At 43.8% G+C, this 19,902-nt stretch overlaps 1 protein-coding gene across 11 annotated transcripts in view; it reads left to right on the top strand.

Annotated features, from left to right (window-relative positions):
• The window catches only part of AOAH (acyloxyacyl hydrolase), an 84,545-nt gene that overhangs the window by 30,077 nt on the left and 34,566 nt on the right, over positions 1–19,902 (top strand). For all 11 annotated transcript variants that reach the window (XM_009679680.2, XM_009679675.2, XM_068935897.1 and 8 more), the window contains exons 6-12: positions 2,168–2,227; positions 7,647–7,717; positions 10,087–10,147; positions 10,654–10,724; positions 12,012–12,060; positions 12,497–12,545; positions 13,772–13,866. In XM_009679680.2, coding sequence (XP_009677975.2) covers positions 2,168–2,227; positions 7,647–7,717; positions 10,087–10,147; positions 10,654–10,724; positions 12,012–12,060; positions 12,497–12,545; positions 13,772–13,866 — 456 coding nt within the window. The remainder of the gene's footprint in view (positions 1–2,167; positions 2,228–7,646; positions 7,718–10,086; positions 10,148–10,653; positions 10,725–12,011; positions 12,061–12,496; positions 12,546–13,771; positions 13,867–19,902) is intronic.

The raw sequence follows: 19,902 nt of genomic DNA, 5'->3' as shown, positions 1-19,902 counted from the left end.
TACCTCGGAGCCTTCAGACCTGCTAGATATAAAGCTAGCAATTCTGTTTTTATGCTGGGTTGTAGGAGGGACTGCTAGCAGGTTATCATCAGACAGAACAGTTTGTCCTGGCCAGCCGTTTTGATTAGCAGCAAAATGCTGACATATTTGTGATACGCTGGTATGATTTTTCTTTGTTTAAAACATTTTCAGCAGTAATTGATTTTTTACCAGTCCTGATAGCCTGCAGAATTGAAGCAGTTATTTCTTCTGAAAGAGGGCAGACGGGCAGTATTTGCAGCCTTCTTCATCCCAAACACTAAAGGGATACATGGAGGCTGTCACACAGATATGACTGTTTTCAAAAGTGGCCTGACAAAAGCAGAACAACATCTGGGACTTACCGTCACTGAGATGGAAGAATATTATTTGAAAATGAAAATGAAGCAGCAGCTGGAAGCATGCTGGTGCAGACATCTGAAAGCAAACATGTTTGCCTGCATGCTGGACCCAAGCCCACAAGCAGAGCTCTGCTCAGGAGTGCTCCCCAGAGCTCTGCCTGGCCCAACAGAGGCCCAGGACTTTGACCAAAGAGCTTTTCCCTTCCAGTTATCTTGTGTAAATGTGATTATGAAAAGCAAAAAGGAGAAAGGACGCCCAATTCCTGCATGCTCAGATCCCAGTCTTAGCTATGCCTCAGCATTTTAGACAGCCTGAGCATAACCAGAGGGTCTCCACATCTCTGTGACCTCTGCAACTGGGAGGAGTCCTTCTGGCAGAAAAAGCAATATGGTTCTTCTATGCTGTCAAATTTCTAAAGGCCAGGGGCCAGCGATTAACAGCATGGTGCAGAAACATAGTCCCTGCTTATTCCTCCCATATCAGCCTCAGCCAGGCACAGACTAGGACTCCAGACTGGATATGCTGCAAAAGTGCATTGGCTGAGTTTCTGCAATGGCTGAGCACCAAAGAAGATGAACCAGCAGGGCATGAGCAGCCGCGTGGCTCCCTTCGTTGCAGGCATTTCCTTCCTCCATCCAGCCTCCGGGACAGCAAGTTTTTCTTCACAAGCTGCAGCATGAGGAAAATCTAGATATAATATACCCAACAAGAAGGCGGCCAAAGCCTGTGTAAAATGGCTCTGCATGTGTAAATGACACCCTGCAGTGACAGTTTGACCGCAGCACTGACACACGGTGCACAGCAGAGCCATCCTCCGCCTGCCCCAGGGCAGGTCACTGGCACCTCAGCTGTCCCTCAAACACGCAGGCCCCATTGAGCGAAATTTCCTCTTTACTGTTAAGGAGCACGTGTGTAAGGGGAGGGCATTTGGGGAATTATTAAGGTAACGCTGGTAGTTGACTTCTTTGTAATCAGTGGCCTTATGATGGCCAACTGCTCCTCTTTGGATAAGGATGCCTTTCCAAGGTCTTTTCTAGCCCTGTTTGCAATGGTTCTCCCAGACTTCCTTTCTGTTTAAGTATCTGTATCTTCATTTTGGACCAATCCCAAAATGCTCCTTCAGCGCAAGCTTGCACAACTCAACAGAAAAACAGTTTTGTTACAGTCAGTGAGAACTTGCCCTCCAGAACAGGTATTTCCAGAACAATAAGTTAACTTTCCTAGATCCTAGGCTTAACCTATTCCTAAGCAGATTTGCCTTCCAAACTATATTTCTTCTTTTACGTCTTCCCATATGTCAGCTGTTCCCCTGCTGAAATCAACGTCAGCTGAGTATAAACCCTATTTATTAAGAAACGAAATGTTTCCTCTGTACCCTTCCACAGCAAGTTAGACCATCATGACACCTATAACCCTTTTCTGGCCATCTAATAGATACATTGTTCTTTGGTGGGAGTCGCTGGAGAAGTTTGTCATCTGCAAATCCTACAGTGTAGTCAGGATAAGAATCTCAGCTCTTAAACTGATCTGGACTTCCCATTAGGAGATAAATGATGCCCTGGAGCGAAATGAATGAACTCTCTCATAACTGAGGTTTCACACATGGTGATCAGATAATTGATGATTAGTCCAATAAAAGGTGAGTTTGTGGATGAGTTTGTGGACCCATCCATCATTTCTGTGCTGTGACTGATTTAAAAAAAAAAAAAAAGGTAGAAAATAAAGAGAAAAATTGATGAGATACTGAGAAGGTGATCTGTTTTTTGTTTTGTTCTTGCTTTCCTAGGTGGGGCTAAGTACTGCAATAAGGAAAGCAAAAAGGATTATGAAGACTTCCAAGGACCTGGTAAGAATTCGGTCTCATTGGGATGTTTTACACTGTAATTGCATTTTATCAGGAAAACTCAATTTCATCAGGAATGAGGGAGGTCATTTTGCCTACTTGTAAATCCACCTGATCATCATAAAATTGAACACTGACTCACTCTTATCCAGTATAGGATCTGCTCTGTCAGGTGAGACTGGAAAGAAGAAGAGGGAGAGATTTAGTAAAGACAAAGTGTAAAAATACATGGGGAACAGACAAAACTTCATGGAAAACACAAACTGCTTGTAGCGTAGGGATGTCCAGGTCCATCTGAGATATAAACTTGTATTCAAAATTCCTGCAGCAGCTGAAGACGCGGTCCATGGGCTGCATAGTGCAGCTCCACACTGAGATGTTTGCTTGTACCAGTCCTGCTCTCCTTTGGTGGGGCAGCTAGCCTTAAAACAGAATACAAGCACCAACAACTGCAGCTTTTGGGAAGAAAGTTAATAATGGAAAATGGACAGGAATGACAAGAGTAAAAGCCCTATGAGCATAAATTAATTTCACTGAGTGTACTCACCCAGAAAATCCAGAAGCTCCCTAAGCTCTCCTCCCATTGCCCGTACCTTAATCTCCATAATCTACTGTCAACTTACCCCTTGGTCTTGCTGCTCAGCACAGTTATTTGTACTGCCTATTCAAAAGAGACTATTCTGTCAGACACACTTTGGTGAAGAGGCAGTGGTACTCGTGACCTTCTCAAACTTTCTGGCCGCTGGCCATCCTATGAGCTTAGACCCCTAGCTCAGGGAGGGACCTGCCATACCCTAGCAGTGAAATGTGGGCTGCTTCCTCTGAAGCCAAATTCCTTCTCCCATCATCCCATTTTCCCTGCTCCCCAACCATTTTGGTATAGATTTTGTTGAGATGTTTTGCAAAATCAGGAATTTCTCGCTCAGCCTTGCTCTGTGCTCTTCTGTCCGGGGAAACTTCCTTTCTCCAGACTTCTTGCAGCATCTAGGACTGTTGAGCCTCGGCTCCTCCTCGTTCCGTGCCTCTTTCTTGTCCTTTTTCATCCCTGCCTTGCCCTTGTAGATGTGTGTGGGAGGGAGCCCTTGGACCAAGTCACTGCCTCTGAGCACAGTGACTGTACTTTGGGGTAGTCTGAATTTCAAGCAATGCCCTAAATGTGCATTCTGCGTATTTTTTCTTTATTTGTAAGGGGCTGCCTTTGCCTCTAAACTTGAAAACTGGGATTTGAAATCTTTCTGCCTCCCCCAGTTTTCGGATTTATAACTGATCTTAATCAGTAGCAGAGAAAGAAGGGCAGCTTTTATTCTGCTGGGTTCATTTATATGAGTCAATTCAGCCACAGAGTTTGCTTCCAGTTGTCTTCAGGCGCTTAATGCAGAGCAAATGTTTTTGCTGTTTGTGAAGAAATTACTGATATTGCTTCTTCCTGAATTCTCACTGTGATGCTACTCACAAAAGTGAAAATTGAGGTTCCTAATTAGCCTTTGGGCAATTGCCAAATTGGAAAGCCAGGGAAATAAACAATGCACTGGAGAGATGGGGCTCAGCTCCTGCAGAACAGCAAGCAGCAGGATCTTATTCATTTGCCTTCCTATTCAGCACGGCGCTACTGATGGCCTGAGATTTCCGCTCAAATTACATGAAATTTCTAATCCCTTTCCACTTCTCTGGGTGCAATTCCACACGTTAATGCCTGCAGTGAGTCACGTAAAGCCTCTCTGCTAGATTCAGCCCAGCTGCAGGTGCAAGGATGAGGCAAGATCAAGACTGCAGCCGGCCTCTCAGGAGACAGAGCTCCTTACCCCCATGGGAGCCTGGCCGTGGGTAGCTACCTCGCACGTGCCGGTCTGGCTTCGCAAGCTGAAATGAGGAGGGTGAATAACCCTCTTTGCTGCTGCCGGCACATCACATCATGCCTCATCCCTTGCGTGGCAGACCCTGGCTGACTGCAGGGGCCTGGCAAAAAGCAACGTACTCAGTTATAATTTGGGATTCCTCAATCAGTGTTCAGTCAGAGTGTATCTAAACCTACATAACTGCATGCTACAAAGTCAAATGAGATTAAAACAAACATTGTATAATTGGGTGGATCATTATTCTTAGCATCTTTTTTAACAATTACCTTGGTGACCCTTACAGAAACACACTTTAAAGCTAGAAAATTAAAAACAATAGCATTTCTGGGGTTATTTGTTATTTACTGTGCGTTTGGCCCATTGCATGTTTGCGGAAAGGATTCCCCAGCCTTCTCAAGTGGCTCTTGCCAGTTAACTGTCCCCGTCTTTGCTTGTCGGCCCTGTGTGACTGTGCATATAAAAAGCAGCATGATTACAGCTATTGGTAATGAGAGTGGGAAATCTGTCTGGCTCCCGGGGATTGACATTTACTGGTCATTTCTTAGGATCATCTTAGATGTGGGGAAAAAACAGGTATTTTCCAGATGTAGAGATGTGGTGAACACAACCAACAAAATTCTTTCAAATATCTTCCATTCATTCATTAAAAGTAGTGAGCCATCTGTGAGCGATAGTTTAAACCAAATAGCAACACACGTTAAGGATTCATTACTTTTTCTTTTTTTGGAAAACCAATTAAAATAATTACTGAAATGTCATTATAGAATGTTAATTGGCAATGAATAAAGTATTTGTGTTATCAGTCACTAGCACTAACTTTTCTCGTGGGTGGGGAAGACACAAAAAACGCATCTTTGAGCAATAGCAGCAAAAAAACCGACTTCATGCAGAATGGCGTTGTGGAGAACAAGCACCGTGCATATAATTCTGTCGTGATTAAATGGTGCCTGCAAATTACAGTCCTGTATCAGGAGACTTGGGAAGGCAGAGAGGGAGCCAAAAAAGACTTGCACATAGAGGCAGGGAGGCTTTTCATCCCTTTGGGTGATAAAGTCAATCCTTACCCTTCTTCAACTCTTCCCCCTGCCAGGCAAAGAAGCACTTGAACCAGTCTCATGCCCACCCATTCCTGACACTTAGGGACAAGTAACCTGCCCTCTCCCAGATACACGTATTGCCCACCTGCAAGGGAAGCTGCATGACAGGGAAAGCCACGTAGTGCTCGCCCATATACGCTCTCCCTCTCTTACACGTGTGCACACAGGGTTTATTCCCTGTGCTCCTTGCCACCTTTTGGGGGTCCTCGGAGGTACCCTGAAAGAGCAACTAAGTCCCCCTGCAAGCAGCAGGGTTGCCTGTGGCAGGGTGCTGTGCCACTGCTGTGGCTGGCCCTCAGCACCCAAATCCCTAGGGCCCATCTCTTCCAGCCGCCGCTGCCGAAGCTAGGCTGTCTGCTGGGTTTCTGCAGGCTATCCTCCCTTTAATGGAAACACAGCTCCAGTCTGCAGCTATTTTTAAATGACTAGCTGAGAAAAAGGCAGGAAAGGTTTTATTCTACTTACGGCAAAGGGTAGCCTTTAAATGCAGCCTGCGAGCAGAATAAAAGGAGGCTTTATTTATTTATTTCTAGGAAGCCCTGCGGTTTGTCTTTTTGGCACAGTTTCAGCTCCGGATGCTTTAACTTCAAAGGCTTTGCACGCTATGACTTAGGATGAAGTGAAAAGCCAACAGCTCAGAAGAAGATGCCACAAATCTTAGCATGATGGAAAGCTTTAAGAGCCTCTGCTGCTTCTGTAGACAGTGTTAGGCTTACTCTTACATGGAGGAGGTGGGGGAAGTGGTTTCTTTTTTCTTTTCAGGAAGGTGTACATATTTTTGCAAAGGTCTCTCAGAAAAGCCAGCTCTCTGCCTGGGTGCCTCTCTCTCTCTCTCTCTCTCTCTACCTGTAAATATGCACACACGCACCCTCTCCAAAACTGTGTGCAGTAATTAAACAGAAAATGAGATGGCGTTAAAAATTTCCCCTACGTAGTGCCACTGAGGTGGTTAGGTGGCAAGTGATGAGGTGTCCAAATGAAAGCGCAGTATTTGCATGGTGGCGGTGCAGCCAGTGCCTCAGGCACTGCCCTGACGCTGCTGGGCAGCCCATCTCCGACTCGCTCTGAGCCAGAGCCGGTGCCTTTCTGCCCACTTGGCTGTGACATGTTTTGGTGGCTGACATCCCGCTCCAAGCAGAGCATTGCTCCTCTCCATCACCCCTTGTTTCTTTTTCAAACAAACATCTTCCTGCCTTCCCTCATGCTGCAGGGGAGCTCCTTATGTGCCACTGCAACACGACCTCGCTGTCCTTCAGTACCCTCTTTGAAGGTCTCCTTCATCATTCAGAGCTTTATACGCTGAGGTTGCTGCCCCTCACACCAATAATAGCCAATTGGACAATTTCGTTGTCCTCCCCTGAGCTGTGTCCAGCCATTATCTCTTGTTTTCTATTAGATTTAGGTTGTAATCTCATAAGGGCAAGGGCTATCTTATTTTTTTTCTACGAATATAAAGTGTGAAACACCAGGGAACTGGTCCAGGAATAGAGCTCCTAGGTGCTATCGCAACATAAATTATTACCCTCCTTTGCATAAGTAAATGAGAATGTCGATCTGCTCAGCTGCTTCATAATTACGTGCTGAATACAGCCTTAGTGAATACAGATAATTAGTCTGTGCACTGACTAGCTTTCCATATTTGTAGACCACCTGAATGCCCTCAGTGTTTACAAACCACCTGACCTTACAGTGAAGCCACATGAGCAGCACATGCATGGAGTTGCTCTCCAATGCAGTGCAATGTTTCTCTAAGTTGGGCATGCATTAGGAAGGTCTGTTTTAATTTCTGGAGCTTTCCGGTTGCCTTGGACCTCCTCATGTAGCTTGGCCCCTGATTAATGTCTACTAAAGAGTTGAAAGAGTTTATCCTGCAGGAGCCATCTTTTATGGCCTGCAGCTCCGGTAAGTATAAAACCCAGTTATGAGATTTCTGTGTTAAAAAACATTAAAAATCAAGGTGCCCTGTGCACATGCTGGATCCTCCCATTAATCCTCTCTTTGGGATTGTTCCTGACCTCTGGCTTATCAACTCTTCTGCCCCGAGCATGCAGAAAGCAGCCTCCTGGCCCACAACATATGTTTTGTTCAGTAGTTCTGAGCTAAGTGTCAGATACCACGGTGTTTATCAAACATGAGAATAGCAGTTTTTAAAAAGGGTGGAAAAAATAACTTTGGTACATGACGGGAGACAGCTTCGTAAGAACTTCTTCATTCCTTTTTAATTTGATAACTCTTTGAAAGCAAGAGTCATTGGTTTGTAGCATGTTCAGTTGAAATCCTTAAGTTGACTGCTGTGTCAAGCCTAAATCCTCTGGCATGTACATCCTTATTGGAGTCATTGGGGTTTTCAGATGTTATTAAGCAGAAAGTATATGATTTAGCTTTGAACTCTGCTGACACTCATTATCCCAAGCCTTGCCGTCTTTATGAACTAATGCACTTGTCTTCTTTTTTCTTCTTCCCTTCTAGAAAAGCATCATGGGGTTCTCAAATTTATGTGCTTTTCCTCTTCTGGATAAGCTGTGCGAGAAGATTAAATAGTGCGTATAAAATTTTCAGTCCTTAATCAGAAATGGAATACGGTGCATTTGTTTCTTTCAAAGGAGAGGCAAAAATAATCCTCAGATTGAAAAAAAAAAAAAGCTTCCTGTAGTCTTCTTATATTTCGTTCTTTCATAAAAACACTGTCTGGGCAGTACAGAGGGAGGTTGCATAGAGTTCAGGTAAGTGAGAACCATAGGAGGGATCCCTGCTCTTTTTCAATACTGCTTGCACAATTTCAGCAGGTCCCAGGGGACAGATATACTCTGCTGCAGGGCAGAACCCTCGATCTGTACACACAAAGATCTGGAGCCTCTGAGAGGGAACAATTTTTCTCCTGAGATTTCCTCAGCCCAAGAGATGTCGCCATTTTGTGCATTCACTCAGTTGTGGTGCCCACGGCTCAATGCAGAGAGCCGTATTCCCCTGGGTTTACAGCAAGCAGCAGCAACATAACTCTGTAAAGAATATGACTTATGTGCCAGACACCAAGTGTAAGGAAAACCTCAAGATATTTAAGAAACCTAGGGGGATGGTGGACACGGAAAACAATTTGCGGTGGTTGGTGCTGACCCTAAGCCAAAGTCCCTGTGAAGGGCCAAGGACATCAGCTGGGCTGTTAGTCCTAGAGAGTATTTGTCAATGTACGGAATAAATGGGCTGGAGGAAGAGCTAGGCAAATCTAAGAAGAAAACAGTATTATCAGCAGTATTTTTGGACTAATTTGGCTCCCAAGACTAAGATCTATTTCTGTTGATTACAGTGAAACTGCAAATACCAAGAGTTTATTGGGAATGGGTTGCTTAACATGAAACATGTCTCAAGCATCTTTAAAATGGAAGTCAGGGCATAAATAACCTGAGAAAGGAGAATGAGTGTTTGAGCCCTGTGCGTTCAACAGTAGAAGCAGGAATCAAACTGCAAATTGCATGTTAGATCAAATACGTTCAATTCTTCCTTTCTCTTCTTCTCTCTCTTGCTCTCGTTCTGCTTTTTTCCCCTTTCTTCTTCCTGTAACTACAGAAACATGCTTGGCAGTTGGATTTTTTAGCTAGTTCTGGATGCGTGCCAGTTCCTTGCAACTGAGCCTCGCTGCAGAGATGAAGTTTCCCAAAGCAGCACGTGGAAGCTACTGAGTACAGGCAGAATAAGGGTTACGAGCACCAACAGGTGCCCGCATTGCCCGTCTCCTCTGCGTTTCTCCTTTTCCTGATGTGACTGCAGCCTGAAGAACCCACCCTCATTGCACCCATTTGTTTTTTGACCCAGGTTAAACATCTTTTATGAGTCCAAGGGATTGGAAATGCTTGGAAAGGAAGCTTTCCGAGGAAAGGATTATTAGCATGACATTCAAAGAGTGCTGCCTGCTGGGCCAAATAGGAGAGACTGTTCATTGTGGGTGGGCTGAGCTGTGTCCTGTAGCTTGTGCAAGGCGGTGTGAAAGCTGGTGCATGTCCCAGTTTAAAAGGAAGGGGCACGGAGCTGACACAGTCATTTTAACACCTGCTTCAGGTACTGCTAACATCTCTATGGTTGCTGGAACCAAAAGTCACACCACAAAAAAAAGAGATGTAAAATATGTAATTCTCAAAGAGTGAAAGTAGTTAACCACTGAGGGTTCAGTTCTCTGCTGCTCAGATCAAGGTGAAATACTTTTCTCGTGAGCATGTTTGAGCTTGGCCAGAAGTCTGTGGGACTGGATACAAGAGTTATGAGACGAGACTCAGGTCCTCAGTTAATGCGTGAGGCCACCTGCTTATTCAGCAGGCACAGCCCCTCTTCATGCTAAATCCACCTTTGCCTGAGAAAATAAGCGTTTGTTTGTGTAACTGCAGGGTGGTATGCAAAGTGCAAGTCTTCTGTGCCCAGCATAACAGGAGAGAGAAGGCTCGAAGGGTGCATATCAGAATTTGCCATTTGTTTTTAGCAGAAGAAAAAGGCTAGTCCCCGTCAGCGTAAGACCCTATCCTGCAGCTCATTCTCAGGGAGAAGGACGTCAGTTAACATTTCACTTTGTACAGATTAGCCAGATCTGCCAGGCTGAATGAGGTGTTTATTTCCAAAAATGATAGCTTTACCACAGATTTCATGTGCTAGTTTGTTTTAGAGATCAAGGGTTAGATTTTGTGGCTGTACCTGTTTCCCTCAACTTCACCTCCAGAGTTCAGGAGGTACTGAAGAAGACAGAATTTGGTCCTTTGGGCAGAATCAGTTTGCTGAAATAGAAGCCCAGAGTTAAAACTGAATATGGAGCTGTGAAAAATATACTAGCTACTATCTAGTCTAAATGTCTTACTGTATTTTTTTCTTTTTGAGTAAGTGCCCTTCCATATGTTAACACTGGGTTTGTTGTTTTTGTTTTTTACAGTGTCATAAGAAATAAACTGCCTTTTGAAGATTTTGATGGAGATAAATTTAGTACCTTCCCAGTAAGCAAAGCTTTTCCTTTGGTACAGTAATCCCTTGATAATGAGAATGTCTTATGGGATTCCTCCCACTTTCTGCAAAGCCTTATTCATTCATGCAAAAATGGATATAGGAGTGAAGCGAAAGGAGATTTTTTCTTACTAAAGGTCTTATTTTTTCTGTATGAAAAAAATAGTCATTCATTTATGCCACCTGGGGAGATGCACGCATAAAGCTGTACTCCCTGCAGAAGCAAATTGCTCTGCTGCTGAGTGGTCTGTTTACTGAATTAATAAGAGGTGAAGTAAAGTCATATAAAAAAGAAAATTAAATTGCCAGCTTGTCTTATTTCTGCTCCAAAATGTGCATAGCGTCTTTTATTAAAGCTTAGCAAAGGGGCTCTGGAATAGAACCCGTTTACGGGGCTTTATTCCTGCACCTCGAGCTAGATTCTCATTTTAGATATTTTAAATTAAAAGAACAAGAGTAACAATGAACATCCGGTTTGTGCGCTTCTCCTGGCTTTTAGACACTGAGGGGCTATCACTGGCGAGGCAGAGACTGCAATGACAAAAACGCCACCGTGTACCCCGGCAGACGGTAAGGCTTTTAATTGTTCTAAATGCATTTTAGTAACTACAGCTTCTTTAAGGACAAGCTCCGTGTTTGCTTTTGAGAGGGCGTGAGACAAGATATTTCGGATTTGCCCCAGCCTGGGGCTTCCGGCCGAATGCCCGGAAGCAGCTTGGGAGCGTTAGTGTGCTCTGGGGTGGCTGCAGTGCTGCTGTCTTCTCTTAATAAGCTGGAAGTTAAATCCCACACGTGAACCACACGGGGCCTGTGGGTCTTCTCCAGCACCCAGGTAAGGACGGGAAAACCCCCGTGCCCTGCGATGCAGTCCCCCCCCAAATAAGGATCCCCCTGAAATCAGCGGAAGCTCTGAAAGAAGAACTGCCGGCCAAATGGGCCCAAAGGGAGAAGAAAGGGTTGAAGTATGAAAATCTCACGTATTTTGTGCGTCCCGTGCTGGTTAGCAGCGCCGGGGGAGGCAGCTCCAGGGTCCGGTCCTCACGGTATGTTGGCAGAGGGTTAAAGCTAAGCATGCATGCCCCAGTCTAGGTCAATAACTCCCAGTTAGCCCAGTGGGACATCCACGCACACCCGAAACGGAGAACGTAGGCGGTGGTAACGCTGTGGGATGTTAAACAAGGTCTTCCGTGCTCACTGTTTCGCCCCGTGCCAAACAAGCTCAAAACGTTCTTTCAAAAAATAAAGCTCTCTTCTGCCGTGGGTTTATTACCAAGGTATTGATTGGAAAGATTTGTTAAACCTAGGCGTTAATTGGACTGCGAATTGGGAAGCTGAGTTTAAAGGTGTAGGCTGGGAAGAATTACGTTCGGTTCAGCCTCGGCAGCGCAACCGCATTGGTGGAAACGATCTTACAAAGCCACGGCAGTGAAAAACTGAATAGATGAAGTGTCTCTGCAAAAGAGGCCCGAGCTAATTATGCTGTGTTATGGGCCGGATCAAATCCTCATTCCATGCCACTGAATTTTAAGTCAGGGGGCTCAGTGAATTTCAATGAAATTTTAAAGGCTGTGGGAAGGAAAAAAGGGCCTGGCTTTTGTGAAAGTCATTCCCGTTCACGTCAGTTAAGTGAATGTGCAAGCGAAAAGGGTGTTATTCAGCACCCTCCAGTATCACTGCACTTTGGAAGGAAAAATTACCGCTCCTGAATTCAAAGAAAGAAAGAAACCTTGATGCAGAAAGGAATTTCTAATTATTTTATATTCTTAGCGAGAATGGCACAAAGAATCCGATTTCCTTAAAAGCCCCTTTTGCTTTATTTTCTGTAACCCTATATATCTTTTTGTAACTCTGTTTTAGTCCTGATAATTGGGATGTGAAAAGTGATTCTAACTGTAATGGCATATGGGTAAGTAAATTAAGTTACATCTTAAAAATCCTTCCTGATTGCTTACGCTTTTTTTTTTTTTCCTCCTTTAGGATTAGTCTGCGAGTGTTTGTTATTCTGGTTTATTAACTGAGTTGTGTTACTCACATTTATTTATTGCCTTTGATATTCCCAAGTAATAACATCATACTTATTAAAAAATAAGGAAAAAGAGGAAACAGTTATGAAAGAAGTTTCTTCATTGATGCTTATGATTATTTAAATTATAACTATTAAAATTAATTTAAATGTACAAATACGTATTAAAACAATTTAACGGGTAACATCATTACTATGATGCAGTCCTTCCTACAGGCAAAAATTCAAGAACAAAATTCTTAGTATCCATTTTATAACATCATTTTTTAGGCAGTAGATAGATACTATCAATCAGCTCTGTCTTTTCTCCTCTTAACAGGGGGTGGATCCAAAAGATGGAATTCCCTATGAGAAGAAATTCTGCAAAGGTAAATCTTCAATATAAGCGACAATATGTATTTTGTATTCATTTCATACATATTTTAATATTTTTCATAGTCTTTGACAATGTAGAGAAAAGTCAACAGATTTATCTGCTTCATTAGAAAGGCAAAATGGCAAATTCCTTTTTTTTTTTTTTTCAATCTTGAGAACGAGCAGAGAGGACACCTGAAAAGCACAGGCTAATACTAATTTCCTGTTAAAAGCCGGTGCAGTTACTGGGTCAAAATACAGAGATCAAGGATGGCAGCAAACGGAGACGCCTGCTCTGCGTCTTCCGTTGTGCTTGAAGCCTGCCTAACCTCCAGGGCATGCCTCTGGATTAAGGGCAGCGGTTTAATCCCCAGGTGTGCCCAGTATGACCCACTACTGTAAATACCAGGAATGTGATGCTGATGCTTTTTCTGAGAAGGCTTCAAAGAGGTGAACTAATACCATCAACCAGTGTCCCTGGCAGCAATGCGCGTGTGTGTGTATGTGCGTGTGTGTGTGTGCATGAATACACGCATACACAAATAAAGCACCGTTATTAAACAGCCATAACTATCAATTGCTGCTCACCCTGGCTTTTATTTAAACCACCATCCTGGAGATGAACCTTTGCCTGGCAAGGCTCTCTGACGCATGAAAGACAATCTACAGAAGCTAAGTAATGTTAATTATCAGAAAGCCAGATTTCTGCAGCGGAAATACTTATATGAGTAGAGCATCCACTATCTAGTTCAATTATAAAGAGCTTTTAGCAGTTTCCTGAGTAATCTGATTTCCCAAAACATTTGATTTTAAGTATTTTTAAATGAATATCCTATAGGTCATAAAAACAGATGTTAGCAGCACAGCAGAGCCTGTGCTGAAATAACAGATCTGTCCTTGAATAAAACCCTATGGGAATGTTTCTGATTAGCAAGAATATCTCTCCCTCTTATTCATGCCAGGTACCAAGTGGTTTTGCGTAGCTGTTGGCACATGCCTCTCCATAGGTTTTTCCTGCAGCTGGAGTGAAAATCCCATAGCAGGGCCGGCGCTGCCGAGATGTCAGCCACGCGAGCGGTGGCCGGCACTGCATTTGCACTGCCACCCCCATCAGCTGCCGGCGCTGCTGCTCTTTCGGCATTGGTCTTCATGCCCTGTCTCAATTTGGTTTTGGTTTTTTATGGGTACGTGGCCTGCCTGGGTTGGACTCTTTTATATGACTAAAAAAGGTATTACTTAGGTGCGGACTCCCGAGGGGTCGTTCTGTTGGGGGACTCGGCCGGCGCCCACTTCCACATCCCTCCCGAATGGATGACGGTCACGCGGATGTCGGCGGTGAGAAATCGCGCTCGGGTTGTCGAAACTGTCCCACCGCCGGCTGCCGTTTGCTTTCTGCCCCGTGCCACTGGTTGCCAAAGGGCGACAAGTGCAAAACAGCCGTTGCACTGGGATTTACAGGCCAGTCTCGTGCACCTAGGGGAGCCGCTGCTCTCCTGCGAGCGAAAAGGCATACCATCTCTGAAATTGTGTCAGCAAAGAATTTGTCTTCCCCGCTCTAGCACCCTGCCGGAGACATAAACCAGGACATCTGGCTTTAAAAACACCAGCCCGTGATTCAAGGAGACCCATGCTGTCTGTGGGATCCGTCCTGCCATCGACGAGCACTTCCGTTAGCTTGCTGCTGCGGCTCCTGCTGCGGAAAAGCGTTGCAGAGTTGGCAGTTCAGGGACTTCTGTTCTAGGCATCTGTTTTTGAAATTACACATCCCAGACTGCTTTCCCTCATCTGTGGCATGTATGAAATAGAACTAATAACTCAAGTATTCAGGCTCCGAGGCTTACTGCGCAGATACGTCTGCAAGTGTTGAAGGGTCACCCAGGGACTTATGATGGAAATGCCCTAAAGGAAAGAGTTTCTGTAGTGACCACAGTATATAACACAATGGATGTCTGTCTTCAGATAGGGTCACAGCATTTCCCGTTTTCAAATAATAAAAAAATTGCACCGGCCTGAATTATGCTGCTACTACAGCTGTTGCAGTTCACTGGTTTGGAATGAAATAATTGAGGGGAAAAGATCATTCTAACAAACTGCAACTGAGTGGTGGAGATAAATGTGCAGGTATACTCCTGTTCTGCATCATCTTTTCCTCCCAGGAGCACATTTATGCTGGGCTGATGTCGCTCCCTAACTGGGGAGGACTGTACGTTTTTCTTCTCTCCACACGAGCTATGTTGTGTGAAGGTAAGCAGATGGGGGAAATGCCCAAGAGCAACTTGGGTCGTTGCTCATCTTCCCTGATGGAAATATGCTACTCCTCCATTGGCCTCTGTGGAAGAGGAATATGGAAACATCCTAGAGAATAATTTCAAAATTCTGGTATTACAGTGCTATTGGAGGTATGAGCGTTTCAATCAGAATTGTATGTATTTTCCCACTTTTGCTCCCAGAGCTGAGCTGATTTAGATATTGTAGATTAGCAGTTGTTTTTCTTTGTTAAACGTTTATGGGCAATGATTAGACAAATGACAGTGATGACAGAGCTGATGATGAGCGTAATAAATTAGTGCTAATGATAATTGAGATTATCTTGTCTAATAAAGATGGTAATAATACTGATGGTGATGATGATTCTGGCAGTGACACTGGTAGCAGAGTCATGATGCAAGTACAGTTTTAGACTGTGTCAGCATTTTATTGTCACTGACATGAAGGTTTAGAAAGTGCTTCTCCTGCTTGAAACTCATGAGTCCACTAGCTGGATGGCTCAAGGGCTAGTAACAACATACAAAAGCAGAGGCTTCAAGGTCAGGAGTTGGAGTGCAGATTATGAAGTGGTTTTTGATTGCGATTTATTACTGTCTGAGGGGGGAAGAGCAACTTGCATGGGAAGGGAACTGGTGCTTTCTGCATAAGGCCTAACAACTATGTGCTCTCGACGCTGAACTCCAGCTGGCTGGCTTGTAAGGGAGATCAGGGACTGATTGGAAGTGGAGAAGTGGTGATTCTTTCCTTTGCAGAAAGGATGATTCAGGTCCTTCATCAGGGTAGTGAGGGCAAAGAGAGACATATTCACCGTCTGGCCTTTCCTGTTCACACCACTCACTCACGGGATATAATATAAAAGGAGTTAAGGCCTCACTGAATTGGAGAAGCTAAATAAAGTATGTGAGTTATTAAAGAAGCAGCCTGGACCTCACATGGAGATGCAGGGGAGCCAATGCTGGCTCTCCCACCGGAGGAGGTCAGGAAACGGGGCAGCTTTTGCAGCTAGAAATAAAGCCAGATGGTGGGATGCAGACGAGGCAGCTCCATCCATGAACTTTTGCAAGGAGACCTGCTTCAGGGAAAGCAGTGGCTGGCCTAGTCCTGATCCTCAGCAGCCTTGTCTCCTCCATGAAGACATCATTGTTCAGAGGGTGAGGACCAAGGCTCAGACCCTGGACTCAGACCCTTGCCGCCATAGCTGCTCCCCTGGCTTTGCGTCTTTGCCTCTTACCATTCATCTGAACCATTTTCTGGGTTAACTCATACGATATTCTCAGTCACGTTCACACAGTCTTCTGCCAGAGCAAGCTCCTCAAGGCCTAGACTTGCTGGGTTATAGTCAGGAGACCAGATTCTTTTTGCCTGCACTTAGGTCATTATTTGCACCAACACAAAGCACATATACAATTCTAGCATTGTGATTTGGCAGCATTTCGGGATATGTTGATAATGGGTAATGTGGAGGAACTTGAAACAGTCAGCTATAGCTACCCAGCCCAGAGCATGGCTTGGCTTATTGGCTGGCAGGAAATGCAGCACTCCTGTGGCTAGCAGAGCACTTCTGTAGCACGCTGCACGGTTGGCTGGGTGTCTTGGGTGCGTGAGATTCAGGATAAGAAAGAACAGGCTCTTTTCTAGTATTATTTGCAAACTTTCCTACAGGCCTGGCAAAAATACAGCAGTTAAGTTTTAATGCAGTGATACAGAGAAAGTTCACTCCTGTGAACAATCAAGGATCTGTGTTTAAACTCTGGCAATTATAAAATGTTATTTAATTTGTATCCCGCCCTAAGTAAGAAAGTTGTTAGGGCATGAAAATGCCAGCAAAAAAATTTGTGAGCAAATTCAGGCTTTGCCACTGACTCTTGCTCTTGCTTTTTCTCTGTGTCTCGGTGTTTCTGTGGGTAGAATGGCAACGGCAGCAGCTCACCCAGCCTTGGGGCTGTGAAGGTGCCTTCACAATGCACAGTGTTAAATATTGCTGGTGAATGTCCTTCATGTGCTGATTTACTTAACAAATCGGAAAGGAAACCTGCTATTTTTAAGCTTTTAAAAGTTATTTCTGGATGTTTCTGTAGTGAGACCAAAGCATAAAACTGAGGAAGATGTTCCATGCTACTCAGATAGCCGGTGAGAGATTTCCACATCGGAACTGAGCCGCCCTTCCTCCTTTCCTCCCATCCGTCCTCTCTCTTCCTCTCCCTTTCTCCCTCTCCCAACAGCACAAATGAAGGGTTAAAACTGCAGGTCATGGTTTTCAATTCCTGTAAAAACAGCGAGCTAGTAGCGTGATCTCAGGCTAATCGCCGTGTGCTGGAAGCCTGTGTGCCTTTCCCCCACAGGATATTGTCAACCAGCATTAATCTTTCTTCAGCGCTAGGCCTTCCTCGAGGAGAATTTCTAATCACATACAAGGTTTGTTTTATGACCACAGAGAGTGCAGAGAGTTTAGTCCCAATCTCGCAGAAAGCATCCTTAATTTGGGACCGCAGCAAGGATTCAAAGGTAGGGCTCTGAGGCGGGGAGGATAAGGCATTAGCCTCGTGTCCCTGCTATTCCCTGGCGCTATCAAATTCCTGCGATCCTAAAGTCACTTCATTTTGATCCTTCCAAAATTTCTTTGATAAGACACATAGAAAAATGAGCTTATCAATCAAATGGTTTTCTCTCAGTCAATGCTAGAGTTAGTTCAAAGCTTTGATTTCCATTTCAATGGATTCTTAATCCTCTACATGGAATTCCAAATAGGACCCCCCTCCCGCAATAATTTTATCATGTTATAAGGAAAAAGTTGTGTGACTCTTAACTCGTAGTTATTAACTGCTGCATTTTATTATTTTTATTATTTTCTGTTTCTCCTATTTATTTTACATATTTTATTTCAAATATTTCTTATTTATATTTGCCCTTATACACATTTATTAATAGTAAAATATGCACTCAGTAACAATTGTTTGGGCCCTCTTGTTAATCAGCACCACATCGGTGGCAGCTGTTAATTCCTGTTTTCGAGCTGATTAGGTGGCGAAATAATTTTACAGGATAGATGCTGAGAATTTTAGTTAAGAGCCTCTGCAGAGTGGTTGCTTTGCTTGATTACACTGTATATAGTCTACCAAGCAAAGGAGCAATAAAGATGAATGAGGGAAGATAGAGAATATTAATGATAAATTTCCTCGCTGAAGTAGTCTCAGGATGTCATTTGGGTTAAGTGGATGCTCAGCATTGGCACGACCAGATGGTCTAGTTTGGGCAGAACAGATTTGGAATTAAGATCCTTGCTCCATCTCATGAAAGACTGTTGTTAGGGAGCTGTTTTATACTGGATTTTAGAAGTCCTTGCCTCCTCGGCCTAGCTGGCAAATCACTGCCTGCTTAGCATTGGCCTCACACAGGATCATACCCCCGTGTGATCCAGTGCAAGGGGAGATGCCCATGTGAGATGTCCTGCATCCAGGTGTGCGATGGGGAGTCCCTTCGTACCTTTATAGTCTTCCTTTTCTTTTTTTGAGATGGGAGCCCGTTTCACGAGGTGCTCCTTGAGATGCGCACCATGTGCGACCTGGGACATGTGTTTTCAAACTCCATTTCCAAAATCCGTAGCTGGAACTCAGTCATAAGCACCGTAACAATCCCGCTGAGCAGGTGTTCTTCCTACCAAGAGCGTACAGAACGACCACGACCTATGGAAAAAGTCCATCGCAAGGTGGACACATCTTGGAAAGCTACAGTTGAGACAGATGTGCTATTTCTCCAGTTTATAAAGGAAAAAAAAAAGTATAGGAACGTGCAGGTACTTCAATTTTCCACAGATCTGCCTCAGTCCTTGACCAGCCTTATACTGCTGTGCCCCAAAGTCTGCCCTACAGGTATTTGGCTGAGGTGCAGCCACACAGACAAAATGATGTCAGGCCCATGACTGAGTGTATCTGCATGCATTTTCCTGCAGAGGCAGCTGCAGTGAGTGGCATTGCCCTTAACTTGTCGTAACTCCATTAAATCCCCAAGCACCCAGAGCACAATTACAGGAATGGGTTTATACAACTGTAAGAAGGGGATGAGTCACCTTTATTTTGGCTTCCTTCCTGTCAACAGATTTTGGTTTCATCAGGCTTTTCTCCTATAAAAAAGTTCAGCAGAACTGGGCTGAATGTTCATTCCTTTGACATGAAAACGTTGACATAAAAAACACAATTTAATGCAGTAGACATATATTTCATGAAGTTTAGCAAAGCAGAAGTGCTTTCTTTTTTTGAGGTGGACAATTTTTGAGGAAAGCTAATGTTAAAAACACTGGTGTGTCTAGCAGTCGATATTGCTCTCCTGCTGCTCTGTCCATCTGCTTACAATTGACTTCCAAAATGCTACTAAATGCAGTGTTTTTCTGTTATGTGTCTGGAATAGGAGCTTACTTTTAAATCTCATTTTAAAGACAGTTTTATTTGGAGATAAAAGCACTATATTTATAAATGGGCTGGTGATACCCTTTCTAGGAAGATGCATTTAAAAACTCTTGGTTCTTCATTTCATGCTGAATAAAGAGAAAAATAAATCCTACCTCTGTCTGTAATCCAGTAAATATCTATTTGGCCATGAACTCAAGGGGTTCTCAGGTTTCATTTAAACAACTGGTTCATGCTATATATTACATATGCAGAAAAGTTCATCATTTCTTTAAATGCAAATTCAAGATGAAAACATGTCCTGAATACTTATCCCACTGGCTTCCTTTTGCACCGCTGGAAATAACAGGAATTTCGTATGCAACAATCTTATTCCAAACATTTTCTAGCTTCGCTCTAAATCCAGTAAAGTGAAGGCAAGTTTCTATCAACTAATGCTGTGATAACTAAGATGCTGTAGTTTTGGGAAATAAGGCTGCTATTTTCCTAATTTCAAACTTATGCCTTTGCAGCTTTACAGAGTATAAATGCTGTACATGATTTTTTAAAAAGATAGGATATTCCTTCCTCAAGAGCTGTATGGTGTGCTTATTTGAATACTTCGAAAGAGAATGTTATCTGGGGTATTTAATGCTATCTAGAGGATCTGAACAGAATTAGAATGACAATGAAAACAAATAGCCAATTCCCCTTCAAATTA

This window comes from Struthio camelus, chromosome 2 (assembly GCF_040807025.1).
Source record: "Struthio camelus isolate bStrCam1 chromosome 2, bStrCam1.hap1, whole genome shotgun sequence".
Lineage (NCBI taxonomy): Eukaryota > Metazoa > Chordata > Aves > Struthioniformes > Struthionidae > Struthio > Struthio camelus.
The sequence above is the reverse complement of the archived record's forward strand: the minus strand, read 5'-3'. Positions and strand labels throughout refer to the sequence as shown.